This window comes from Bos javanicus, chromosome 11, assembly GCF_032452875.1.
Source record: "Bos javanicus breed banteng chromosome 11, ARS-OSU_banteng_1.0, whole genome shotgun sequence".
Taxonomy (NCBI): Eukaryota; Metazoa; Chordata; class Mammalia; order Artiodactyla; family Bovidae; genus Bos; species Bos javanicus.
This window is the reverse complement of record NC_083878.1, coordinates 2,991,368-3,004,110: the sequence shown is the minus strand read 5'-3', so window position 1 is coordinate 3,004,110 and position 12,743 is coordinate 2,991,368. Positions and strand designations below refer to the sequence as shown.

Below are 12,743 nucleotides of genomic sequence, written 5' to 3'. Positions count from 1 at the left end.
CATTTAGCACATCTGCCTTTTCTTGGCCACAAGCAGTTAAACAAATGGGGTAAGTAAGAGGGACTGTCAAGGCCTAAGGTATGAATGCTGGGCCCCTTCCATAAGAGTGTGATCAGTCACTTAGTTGCACTGAAGTACAACTTTGCACTTCAGTCTGACTCTGCACGACCCCATGGACTGTAGCCTGCCAGCCTCCTCTGTCCATGGGATTTCTCAGGCAAGAATACTGGAGTGGGTTGCCATGCCCTCCTCCAGGGGATCTCCCTGACCCAGAGATCCAACCCGTATCTCCTGCATTGGCAGGCGGATTCTGTACCATCTGAGCCACCAGGGAAACGCTCATTTTAAAGTATGAATCACGAGCAAACAGTCATGCAGGAAACTTTATCCCCTGCCCACCCACCCACGGAAAAGGCGAGCACTGGAAAGGAAGAGAATCTAGCAGGAAATGAGCAAGGTAGAAAAGAGGAGCACACAAGGAGCGTTTGAAAGGGAAGAGCTCTGTGATAAGGAACCAAGAAGCCCGCCTTGAGCTACAGAAGACGTCCCTGCCAGTGAAACCAAACCCCTTCAGAGAGTTTCCACTGGGGCCAGTCTTGCAAGTGGGGCCAAGAGCTCAGGTCTTGGCCTGGTAATCCTCACACCTAGAGGTGAGGAAAGACAGCAGAAAACGAAGTGTCCGTGGCCTAAACATCAGGATATCCCATAACTTAGTGGAGAGATGGGATCAGGAGAAATAAAGCCTGATTTAACATTCTGACCTTGCTAGTTACCAGTGTGACTTTGGGCAGGCTATGCCTTTCTGCCACTCGTCTGATCTATAAAATGAGAGAATCAGTACCTACTTTGTAAAGGGTGGTCATGAGGACAGAGTGAAGGCAGGTTCCAAAGTCTAAAGCACAGACCCAAATGTGAGCGTACCTGCCTATGGATTTACCTGCCCTTAAATTAAGGAAGCAGGGTCTAACTGGGACAAGGGGGTCGCACATCTCCCGCCCTGTCAACTAGAACAGAGCCTTCCCTGCCCACCCCTGCTGATTCACTGGCTCACCCCCTATCTCCAGTATCTCCAAGGCCTCAGCATTTTTTTTTTTTTTTCTTTTTCTGGTGCAAAGGAGCTGGGAGATGTGGCTGTGGCCAGTGCAGGAGAAGGGGCCTTTATGTATACCAGCAAAGACCCAATTGTTACTGAATCCAAACTGGGCTGCTTTTCCCAATTATCTCTACTACTCTTCTGGTCTCCACTTTTTCTGATGCCAAGTTTTAACCCAGAACAAAAGCTCCTGTCGGGACTGATTTATAATCCAGATCTGCTGACAAGGCCCTAAAGGGTCCCTCCCCTCCAGGGCTGCACCATGCTTAAAGTTACCACCCAAGCCACTGGGCTGCCAGTCTCTTCACCTCTGCCCTTTGTCCCTGACCAGGAGGTGGCACCTGTCTCCAGGTCCCAGTGGGGTGGCCTCCCTGGGGTTCCTCTGTTCACCTGCCCAGTTCAGAGGACTAACTAGCTGGCAAGGAGGACAGCCCAGCACCACCCAGGAGGCCAGAGCTACAAGGTACTTCTAGGAGCGGCTGTGGGCGGAGGCTCGAGTCCTTCTCCAGCGTGGCTCCCTTCAGTCCCTTTCATCTGAACATCAGGGCTCATGTCACTTGTTATTCAGCCTTCTAGCGGCACCAGGAGGAGTCATTTCCTGAGGGTAAGCTCAGCGCAACTGGAGTCGAGGGTGGTTTCACCCGGATCAGGACTAGGGGGTCGCTGAGCGGGTCCCTTCTGGAGCTTGAGAAACAAGAGACACAAGGTCTCGGGAGATTTGAGGCGGGGGCGGGGGGGGGGGGGTGTCCGTCTTCCTGGCTGGTGAGGCCCGTTCCGGTCTGATCGCAGGGGTCAGTGGGAGTTAAAGGAAACAGAATCGGGGACCAAAAGACCACTCTGGTGCGCCCCAAAGAGAAGCCTGGGATACTCTCCAGGAGGTGGCCCGCCCGCCTTCTTTCCAGTAACCATAGCGTGGGGAGCCTTTTAGACCCCTTCCCGAACCGGGCTGCCCAGCCAGCACGGTTGGCTTTGGGGGACACTTCGGAAAAACCGGGTGAGTCCGACACCCGCCTTGCTAGGGCCCGATGTTCCTCCCCCGCCCCACCTCCCGGCGCGGTGGCGCAGATCTCTGCTGCTGGGCGCGGGGCGGCCTGGCACCGGGAAGGGCGGGGGTCCGAGCCCCCAGGCAGGGAACAGGGAGGCGTGCGGGTCGCAGCCCCCTCCGGGGCGGGCCTTCGCGTCCCGCCCCCGGCCTCCGACGACAGCCCCCACCCCGCCTGACGTCAGGGGGGAGGTGGCGGAGAGCCTCGGCAGCGGCGGAGAAAGAGCCGGCGCCCGCCGCGGTGGCGCGGGGAGCCCGAGCCCAGGGGCGCCGAGCCGAGCCGGGCCGAGGGGCGGTGGCAGAGGGGCAGCGGAGCAGGGCGGGCAGGCGCGCGCGGGCGGGCGGGCGGCGGCGCGCGGGAAGAGGCGGACCGTGGTCGGAGCCGAACGCGAGGGCGGCGCCCAGAGATTCAAGCAGCGAAGAAGAGGTGAGTGAGGCCGGGGTTGCACGGAGCCAGAGCCAAGGGGCTCTCCGGGGCCGCCGCTTTGTCCCCAGACTCGAGCAGGGGACGCCGCACGCGCGAGGGACAGGGTCTGGGGGCGCAGGGAAGGGCGGCGGCGAGGACAGCTGTCCGCCCGAGCGCCTCCCTGCGCCCCCCGCGGGCTGCTTCGCGGGGGCTCGCGAGCGGGGCTAGCGTCGCCCGCAGCCCCAGGGTCCGGAGGCACGGACTGGCCATGGGGAATGGGGCTCAGGGTGCCGGGGGGGGGGGGGTCCCTCGTACTATCCGGTCCACGCCCGCGATCTTTTCCAGGCCCCCGAACTGCCCCCGGCTCCCCCACCCCCGACGGAAAGTTTGGGGCGGGCTTGGACGGAGGCCGATGTTGTGAGATCGGATTTCCCTGCCGCGGCCCCCGGCCGCGCGCCCGCTCCGCTGGGGAGGCGGGCTGTCCTGGAAAGCCAGGCTCCGGAGCCGCGCCGCCCAGTCCCCGCTGGAGCGCTCGCCCTGCAGCTGCTGGGGCGCCGTCCGCAGCCCGCCGCTCGGGGTGGGCAAGGGTGGGGGTCGCGCCGCCGGGACCCCGCACCCCTCTACACACCTCCACCCCCCGGGGCTGCCCGTTTCCGCCGCCCAGGGAGGAGTAGTGCCGGCAGAGCCTCGGAGCGCGCTGCGGGGTCCGGCCTGGGCCTGGGGTAAGGAACCGAGGGAAGGCTGGGAGTGTGTTGGGGACGGGTTCGGGGGTGAACGCATCCCCGCCCCCCTTCCGCCCCCCGCCGCCCTTCCCGCGCTGGGGAACTGGGCCGACAGGGGGCGTCCGTCAGTCGGGCTCCGCCACGCTCCCAGAGCCTCCGCTTTGTTTGCATTCAAATCCCCGGAGCTGGGGGAGGGGAGAATCGAGGGGGAACCAGGACGGGGTCCCAACTGGACCCTTTGCTTTGGGGTGAACAGATCCTCAGCTTCTGTGTCTCTGTGCCCTGGAGGGCCGAAGCAGTGGAAATTAATCCAGATGGCCTGCCCCGGCCGGGGTCCCGGCGCGATCCCTGAGTTGGGAAGGCTCATCAGACCCCGGGAGAGCGCAGCAGGCGCTGGCCCTGCTCCGGGCGCCCCCGCGGTTCAGGAGGAATCCCCCGACGCTCCCCACCAGGTCCTTACTTGCCCCTGCACCCGCCTGAAAGCGCCGCAGGAAAGATCCCTGATGAGACCAGAGATCTGTCCCGCGGCCCCTCAGCCCGAGGGCTGGTGTCTCCTAGGAGGCTGTGCGTGGAACAGGATGAAGCCCCGGTCCTTTCCACGCCCATCCCATTCCACTTCCTGCCTGCCTTCTTGGGCAACAAAGGGGCCTCGGGAAGCAGGGGGCCCAGCTCCCGGCCCCACTTCAGCCCTGTGATGTGGAACGGGGTTTTGGGCTCTGCCCGGCTATTGTCTGCGCTGGGGGAGGGGAGAGGCTGGACCGCGACCCCCGCAGGCCTGATGCACCGAGTCCTCTCGGGGGCCTTTCCTACCGCCTGCCCCACTTACAGGTTCATCCCCTTTGGGCTGACTGGAGCCCCAGTAGGGCCAGGTCCTGATCGCAGAGGTTATTTTAAGAAGTCCTTCCAATCTGTCAGGCCCGAGTGGGGGAGGAGGAGGGTCCTCTCTTTATTTTCTTAAACAACTTCCTGTCGAGAAGTGGGGGAGGGCCGGAGGACCTTTGAGTGTCCACTCTTCCAGCTGACTCAGCTCTCCCCGCTCCCTCGGGGAGACCCCACGGTCCTTTGGAAGCTGTGGGGAGGGAGGCCAGGTGCGGGAGGACACTAGGTCGTGGCTCCCAGGGCTGGGGCAGTGGGGGGAGCCCTGGGAGGCCCGATCAGATCCTCTGTTCTGTCAGTGCCTCCTGGCACGGCTTGTGTGGGCCCCCTTCCGGTCTGTTTTCTCTGGCTATGATTCTGACCCTTTCTTTCCCCCAGCAGGGCAGCTGGCCTGGAGCTCGGCGCCCGGGCGTGTGCCATGGCCCCACACTGGGCCGTCTGGCTGCTGGTACTGGAGCTGTGGGGCCTGGGCCTTGGGGCTGAGGTGTGGTGGAACCTGGTACCCCGGAAGACGGTATCTTCTGGGGGTGAGTGTCTGAAGGCTGGGGAGCAGAAGGCCAGGAGGGACTGCTGGGGGAAGATGGGTGCTAAGTAATTGCCTTCTGGAACGTCTGGCTTCATTCTCAAGGCCCTCATGTACGTGACACAGCTTTCTAAGAAATATGAGTGGCTCTAGGAACCCAGAACTGGTCGTCTAGGCCAGGATCCGGGGTGGCCCTCCTTACGCTTAGGACCTGGCTGCCTTGTTATCCAAGAGTGATCATTCTTCACCTCTCTCCCCACATCTCACTTCTGGAATTATCCCTAGCACTGAGAGCCTAAAGAGAGAAACCTGAGCCGAGATAAGCACGAAGCAAAGGGTGTTACTGCCCACTCCCAAGTCTTCAAGCTCTGTGCCCCCAGGAGCCCCCTTAGCAACCCTGATATGATAGACTCCCCCTTCTGCTGACCTGATACGCGTGCCATCTGATGGCCCTGGGTGGGGTGTGTGTGTGCACATGCTCCTGTGGGGGAGGGGGTCAGTGGGCCTGACAGCCCTTCTGTGCACACACACCTGGATGCAGAGGTGATGTCAGGTGTTTGTATCATCCGTGCGCTCTGGGGACCTGGGATGAGCTCACCTCCCACAGGCTCCTCGGTGCTAACGAAGCCCTCCCTTGCCGGTCTGTGTCTGGGCCCATCGTTGGCTCCAAACACTAAGGGTGGTTTAGGGGGACCCTGAGGACAGTCCAGCAGCTGTTTTGGGGGTTGACGTGGGAATCCTGTGGCTACATGAATGTCGTGGCGCCCTGCTCGACGGATGGCAACAGGTCTCCCCAGCCCCAGGCTGCAGCACTATCCCTGGTCTCCCAGCCCGATTCCGTCTCCACATCCCATGGCCGGCTCTGCTTCGTACCCCTAGCAGCCTGCATTTGGGACCCACTGGAGAGAAGGGTTCTCTAAGACAAGGAACGCTCTCAACTTCCGTCCATCCTGCCCAGCTGGATCAGGAGCCAGGGCAAGGCTGGACCCTGGTGGGGGCAGTGGGCAACAGAGCAGAGAAGGAAGTGGGGGCGGGATGGGGAGGTGGCTACTGACCCTGAGAGTGAGAGCCATCAGTCTGATGGCTTCCTCTGGCCGGAAGCTGTGGCTGAGATATCCTTCCTTCCTCCTCTCCAGCCCAGATTTGCCTCCCTGGGTGGGGAAAGCCAGGGAGGCCTGGGTGGAGCTGTCAGAGTCAAAAGCCTATTCAGAAAATGCCCTTTATTGCTGGTCAGAGGAGCTTGGCTGGCATCTGCTTGTGGGGTGCTGGCTCTAATGTGCGGTGACCACACTGGTCAGAGGAGGGCTAATTCTGGGGGAGAGGGGATGCCTGGAGTCCCGGGAAGGTCCACTCACCCCAGCCCTGGTCACTCCGGCCTTGTTCCTGCAGAGCTGGCCACGGTGGTGCGGCGCTTCTCCCAGACGGGCATCCAGGACTTCCTGACGCTGACCCTGACTGAGCAGACGGGGCTCCTGTACGTCGGGGCCCGGGAGGCCCTGTTTGCCTTCAGCGTGGAGGCTCTGGAGCTGCAGGGAGTGGTGAGAGGTGGGGGAGCGGGAGGCACATGGGGGTGAGAGAGGAAGGACCTGGGGGCTTCGCTTGGACAGGCTGTCCCCTGGGCTTGGCCGCCCCCACCCCATCCTCCCCGGTGAGCATGTCGCTTCGCTCACGAGTCTGCAGCACTCGCTGGGACCGCTGCGCTGGGGGAGCGGGGGCCCTGGTCCTCTCTGGAATAAGCTCCCAGAGAGTGGGGACAGTGTCTTCTCACTTGGAGTCCCCATGTTGCTGCCACGAGCCGCGCTGATGACACATGCTTGGTGTGTACCTGCAGCGATGCTGACGCGTTCCCTCCCTGTCCTCAGATCTCATGGGAGGCGCCAGTGGAGAAGAAGGCTGAGTGTATCCAGAAAGGGAAGAGTAACCAGGTCGGCTCTCTGGGACCTGCTGGCGGGCGGGGGGTGCATGATGCACGCTCTTTCTGCTCCGTCCCAGTGCTGGTCTGGGTCCTGGGGTCCCTGTGTTCCAGGCACTCAGACTAACAGATGCCTCTCTGTCCCCAGACGGAGTGTTTCAATTTCATCCGCTTCCTGCAGCCGTATAACACATCCCACCTGTACGTGTGTGGTACCTATGCCTTCCAGCCCAAGTGCACCTACATTGTGAGTACTGCTCCTCTCCCCCAGCCCCCAGGCCTGTCCCTGTTGCATTCTCACGGCCTTGTCCCCACCCCTAGGACATGCTCACCTTCACCCTGGAGCGGAGTGAGTTTGAGGATGGCAAGGGCAAGTGCCCCTATGACCCGGCAAAGGGCCACACCGGCCTCCTTGTGGGTGAGTGGCTGTCGCATTGCAGGTTGGGGGTGCCCAGGACTTGTTCCCACTCTGGGACCACGTGGCCTGAGTGTCTGCACCTCGCCTCTGCATGGGCTGACCCCGTGTCTCCTGTAGACGGTGAGCTGTACTCGGCCACGCTCAACAATTTCCTGGGCACGGAGCCAGTCATCCTGCGGAACATGGGGCCCCATCACGCCATGAAGACCGAGTACCTGGCCTTCTGGCTCAACGGTGAGACCTGAGAAGCCAGCTGGGTGTGGGAGGCACCTGGAGGGCCCGATGTCTGGGCTGACACACCCCCCCTTCCCCCCAGAGCCTCACTTCGTGGGCTCCGCCTACGTCCCGGAGAGCGTGGGCAGCTACACGGGGGACGACGACAAAGTGTACTTCTTCTTCAGCGAGCGCGCTGTGGAGTACGACTGCTACGCCGAGCAGGTGGTGGCCCGCGTGGCCCGCGTCTGCAAGGTACAGACCGCCGGGGCGGGCGGCCCTGTGTGCCCGGCAGCCCAGCAGGGCTGACCGGCCGTGGCGTCCCCTTGCTGTTTGCCAGGGCGACGTGGGGGGCGCGCGGACGCTGCAGAGGAAGTGGACCACGTTTCTGAAGGCACGGCTGGTGTGCTCCGCGCCCGACTGGCAGCTCTACTTCAACCGGCTGCAGGCGCTACACACGCTCCAGGATGCCTCCTGGCACAACACCACCTTCTTCGGGGTTTTTCGGGCGCGGTGGTGAGTTGGCTAGGAGCCCTTGGGGGTGGGGAGGAGCGGGTCTGTGGGTTAGGGATGGTTGATGGGGCAGGCCTCTGGGGGAGGTCCTGGGGGTCCAGGATGATGTTGGGCTCCCGCCCTTTTCACCACCCCTCCGTGAGAGGTGCCCCCAGTGGTGCTTTGAGCTGCCACCACATCACACGTGGCCATGGCCTTCTTGTGCCTGTGGGCCCTCCCTTTCTGCTGCACGCCCTGCGCTGTGGGCACCCCAGCTCTGACCCTTGGGGTCCCTCCCTTGCTGTGACAGGGGCGACATGGACCTGTCAGCAGTGTGCGAGTACCAGTTGGAGGAGATCCAGAAGGTGTTCGAGGGGCCCTACAAGGAGTACCACGAGCAGGCCCAGAAGTGGGGCCGCTACACTGACCCTGTCCCTAGCCCGCGGCCCGGCTCGGTGAGTTGTCCCAGGCGGGGATGCGCGCACGTTCTCCGCTCTGGTGCCTTGCCCTCTGGGCTGACGGCTGCCCCCCAAACCCTGCCCACCCCCCCAGTGCATCAACAACTGGCACCGGCGCCACGGCTACACCAGCTCCCTGGAGCTGCCCGACAACATCCTCAACTTCATCAAGAAGCACCCGCTGATGGAGGAGCAGGTGCGGCCTCGCTGGGGCCGCCCCCTGCTGGTGAAGAAGAACGCCAACCTCACCCACCTGGTGGCGGACCGCGTCACGGGGCTCGATGGGGCCACCTACACCGTGCTGTTCATCGGCACAGGTGGGTACGGGCGTGGCAGCTGGGGGCTAGGCGAAGGCCTGTGTGCCCGAAGCAGGGAGATCCAGAGACAGCCCCACCCCGGGACCCTCCTGCCCTTTTCTTGACACCTGTTCCCCCCAACCCCTGCAGGAGACGGCTGGCTTCTCAAGGCCGTGAGCCTGGGGCCCTGGGTTCACCTGATTGAGGAGCTGCAGCTGTTTGACCAGGAGCCTGTGGAGAGCCTGGTCCTGTCCCGGAGCAAGGTAGCCATCAGGCCCCACCCACCGTGTCCCCGCATGGCCCCCAGTCGTGTGCCTGGCCAGTCCAGGGGCGGGGAGATGCCCGAGAGGGAAGCGAGAACGCTCGTGGAATCTGCACTCTGCGGGCGCCCTATCTTCTATACAGCCTGGTCCTGACGGCGCTTGTCAGCTGTTTTTGGGCCCCTTGAGGGGACTGTGCCGCCGCCCGCCCGGCCTTGTGCCACTGTGGCTCCTGACGCCCGTGTGATGCCTCCTTGCCTGCCAGCCCCGGCCCCCAGCGTAGTCAGCAGTTCCCTGAAGTGCCACTCGAAGCTTCCCTCCCCCATCCACTCTCTTCCCGCGTGTCTGTGGCACTTTCACATGCTTGGCTTTTCCCAACTCTGGAGGCTCAGGTTGTTCCCCAGAACGTGGAACCATGGCAGAAAGAAAGCCTGTAGTTGCAGAAACACACAGATTGGCGATCTCCATTGAAACAGAGGAAAATGCCTTATGCTTTGCTGGTGCTATTGTGAGGCTGACGGGATCTGCGGAAACTGAACTTCCTGCGCTATTTATACTATTCTGGAGCCGTGCGTGTGTGTGAGAGAGAGAGAGTGTATGTGAGAGTGAGTGTGTGTGAGTGTAAGAGTATGTGTGTGCGCTTGTGTGTGGGGGGACTGTGTGTGTGAGTGGGTTTGTGTGAGTGTGAGAATGTGTGTACATGGGTGTGAGTGAGCAGGCACAAGGATACTTCTCAGCCTCCCAGGTCTGCTGTTTGTTTCTAACAAGGTCACGGCCGTAAGGGGCTTAGGATTGCTCCTGGCTTATAGTAAGCCCTCCGTGCCTTCCCAGCCCTCAGATTTCCCGCTTTGGGACGCGAGCACAGCCCACTTCCTGCTTTGGGCCCCGGCGCCCTGGCAGTCATCCGAGCCCCCGCCCGGGCCGTGTCCGGACCTGGCTCAGTCTCCCTCCTGTGCTTCTGTGGCAGAAGCTGCTCTTCGCGGGCTCCCGCTCCCAGCTGGTGCAGCTGCCCCCAGCCGACTGCATGAAGTACCGCTCCTGTGCCGACTGTGTGCTCGCCCGGGACCCCTACTGTGCCTGGAACGCCAACAGCAGCCGCTGCGTGGCTGTGGGCGGTCACTCCGGGTGAGGGGGGCTTCTGCGTGTGCGGGGACCAGCGGGGAGAGGAGGGTGGCAGGACCTGGGACGCTGATGGATCCCTCTCCCCCCACCAGGTCCCTGCTGATCCAGCACGTGACGGTCTCGGATACCTCAAGCATCTGTAATTTCCGGGGCAGTAAGAAAGGTGAGCTGTTGTCTTAGTCCTCCTTGTAGGGTGTACGGGCCTCGGGGGACCAGAACCGGGGTGTCATTGTCCCCCCTTGGCCTGGGCGTCTTGCACCCACTGACTCTCATTTTCTCTGCCGTTACAGTCAGGCTCACACCCAAAAACATCACGGTGGTGGCAGGCACAGACCTGGTGCTGCCCTGCCGTCTCTCCTCCAACCTCGCCCACGCCCGCTGGACCTTCGGGGGCCGTGACCTGCCCGCGGAGCAGCCTGGCTCCTTCCTCTACGATGCCCGGCTGCAGGCCCTGGTGGTGATGGCTGCCCAACCCCGCCACGCCGGCGCCTACCACTGCTTCTCGGAGGAGCAGGGGGCCCGGCTGGCTGCCGAGGGCTACCTCGTGGCGGTGGTGGCGGGCCCATCGGTGACGCTGGAGGCCCGGGCCCCGCTGGAGAACCTGGGGCTGGTGTGGCTGGCTGTGGTGGCCCTGGGCGCCGTGTGCCTGGTGCTGCTGCTGCTGGTTCTGTCCCTGCGCCGGCGGCTGCGCGAGGAGCTGGAGAAAGGTGCCAAGGCAGCCGAGAGGACCCTGGTGTACCCGCTGGAGCTGCCCAAGGAGCCCACCAGCACCCCCTTCCGGCCTGGCCCTGAGACAGACGAGAAGCTCTGGGACCCTGTGGGCTACTACTACTCAGATGGCTCTCTCAAGATCGTGCCTGGCCACGCCCGGTGCCAGCCCGGCGGTGGGCCCCCCTCGCCGCCCCCCGGCATCCCCGGCCAGCCCCTGCCTTCTCCGACACGGCTCCACCTGGGAGGTGGCCGGAACTCCAATGCCAATGGCTACGTGCGTCTCCAGCTGGGAGGGGAGGACCGCGGCGGCCTCGGGCATCCTCTGCCCGAGCTTGCCGACGAACTGAGGCGTAAACTGCAGCAGCGCCAGCCGCTGCCGGACTCCAACCCCGAGGAGTCCTCAGTATGAGGGGCCCTCGGGCGGCAGCCTGGGAGGCATGGCTCCCTACGTTTTGCACAGGCACCAGCTACCTCAGGGACATGGCGTGGGCAACCTGCTCTGCCCGGCACCGCCCGGCCATGAGGACCTGCTCTGCCAGCACGGGCACTGCCACTTGGTGTGGCTTACCAGGGCACCAGCCTTGCAGAGGGCACCTTCCTCCTCTGTGAGGCTGTGGATCACAGACGCGTGGGACCCCAACAGCCAAAACTTTTCAAGGCAGAAGTTGCAGATGTGGGTGTGTTTGTGTACATATGTGTGTGAATGCAGATGTGTGCACATATGTACGTACATACGTGTGCGTGTGTGTGTGTGTGCGCGTGTGTGAGATGCAGTCTTCCTGTTTCTGTCAAGTCTTCCCTTGGCCTGGGGTCCTCCTGGTGGGTCATTGGAGCTATGAAGGGGAAGGGGACGCATCACTTTGCCTCTCCTGCCCCCACCTGTCCCCAGTAGGGGGCAGCCGTGTACATATGGGGGTGGGTTGGGCAGGGTGCTGTGCCCCTTTGGGGGAGTCAGGGCTCTGGGGTGGGGCCTGGTCCTGCTCCCAGGGCTACGAATGTTTTCAGGGTGGGGGGGAGGGAGATGCAGCCTCCTGTGTGTTTGGGGGGAAGGGTTGGGAGGGGCCTCCCACTTGGCCCTGGGGTTCAGTGGTATTTTATACTTGTCCTCCCTGGCAGGGCTGGGAAAGGTTGTGTGTGGGGGGGAGGGGGTGGGAGGCGAGAGGGGTGGACATGCTGTGGATCTGGCATATCCTCTCCCAGCCCTAGGAGGAGGGCTCCCAGCAGTGTAACTTATTGTGTCCCCGCGTATTTATTTGTTGTAAATATTTGAGTATTTTTATATTGACAAATAAAATGGAGAAAATGAAACCGTTCTTGTCATGGAGATAAGACACTTGGGCTGAAACCTGGATGCCAAGAGGGAGGCTCCCTATGGGCTGAGTGGGGCTGGACCAGCCTCATTCAGTCCGCCCTTCAGCGGCCCCCCTCCCGCTTGTGCCCCTCTAGAGCAGGGTCCAGAGGCCAGGCTCCAGTGTTTTCCCACAGTGGTGGGTCGGCTGGGAACCAGACCAGGGCCACAGCCTCTGGGGAGCCAACCGTGGCTTCTGGCCAAAGGGAGAAGTCGGGGCTTGGGGGATAGAAGCAGTAGAGGGGGAGGGGGCTGGCTTCCCAGCACTCTGGGAAGGGAAAACGGGAGTGGGGGCTGTGGAGAGGAACATCCTAGAAGCAGCTTAAACTTGTGTGGACTGGCTCATGTGAGGATGGGGCTCCCCGCCACTTTAAGAGGAGAATGATTACTTGCAGCCTTTCCCTCCAGGAATGTTAGTCTTGAATGTTTCAGATAACCATGCAGTGTGGGACTTCCTCCACTGCCACAGGTAGGCACCAAGCCCCTTCGCTATAGGAAGGAGCCTGTCCAGGGCCAAGATATTTTTAAGAAAACCAGGACCTAGCCTGGCTTCTATAATTCACGCCCACACACAGGCAGTGGAAATGAAGAGTCCTCTGTACCCTTGACCGGTCTGAGGGGCCTGCTGCGGCTGGAACAAGCTGCTGCGGTGTCCTGCTGTAACAGAGGCCTGACATGTGCTGATTTGAGCAGCTAGCTTCCTGCACGGTCAGTAACCCACAGCCGAAGGAAGTTGATTCAGTAAATTAGGTGTCCACTGCGGGGTGACGGTTCCAGTTTCTTTTCCCTGCCCCCCGAGCCGCTACCCCGGGCCTACTTGAAGGTGGTTTCAGGAGCCAATACAAGTTCTG

The 12,743-nt window shown here is 62.3% G+C and overlaps 1 protein-coding gene across 7 annotated transcripts; it reads left to right on the top strand.

Annotated features, from left to right (window-relative positions):
* Positions 1–1,306: 1,306 nt before the first annotated feature.
* On the top strand, positions 1,307–11,852 carry SEMA4C (semaphorin 4C). 7 transcript variants are annotated; one of them, XM_061431526.1, is made up of 15 exons: positions 1,307–1,697; positions 4,521–4,666; positions 6,052–6,200; positions 6,525–6,587; positions 6,723–6,821; positions 6,896–6,992; positions 7,110–7,226; positions 7,309–7,460; positions 7,546–7,721; positions 8,008–8,152; positions 8,250–8,472; positions 8,602–8,714; positions 9,679–9,836; positions 9,926–9,996; positions 10,124–11,852. In XM_061431526.1, the coding sequence occupies exons 2-15, from the start codon at positions 4,558–4,560 to the stop codon at positions 10,951–10,953; spliced, it is 2,502 nt and encodes an 833-aa protein (XP_061287510.1). In that variant the 5' UTR covers positions 1,307–1,697; positions 4,521–4,557; the 3' UTR covers positions 10,954–11,852. The 7 variants fall into 7 exon arrangements, with proteins under 7 accessions (XP_061287510.1, XP_061287511.1, XP_061287508.1 ...); XM_061431527.1 differs by having other exon boundaries at positions 4,518–4,666; XM_061431524.1 differs by lacking the exon at positions 1,307–1,697 and adding an exon at positions 2,480–2,562.
* The last annotated feature ends 891 nt before the right edge of the window (positions 11,853–12,743 follow it).

Coding starts and splice junctions, on each gene's coding strand:
- SEMA4C (XM_061431523.1), top strand. CDS start 3,958: ATGTGGAACGGGGTTTTGGGCTCTGCCCGGCTATTGTCTGCGCTGGGG. Junction 6,201..6,524: donor CTCTGGAGCTGCAGGGAGTG/GTGAGAGGTGGG, acceptor CCCTGTCCTCAG/ATCTCATGGGAGGCGCCAGT. Junction 9,837..9,925: donor GCTGTGGGCGGTCACTCCGG/GTGAGGGGGGCT, acceptor TCCCCCCACCAG/GTCCCTGCTGATCCAGCACG.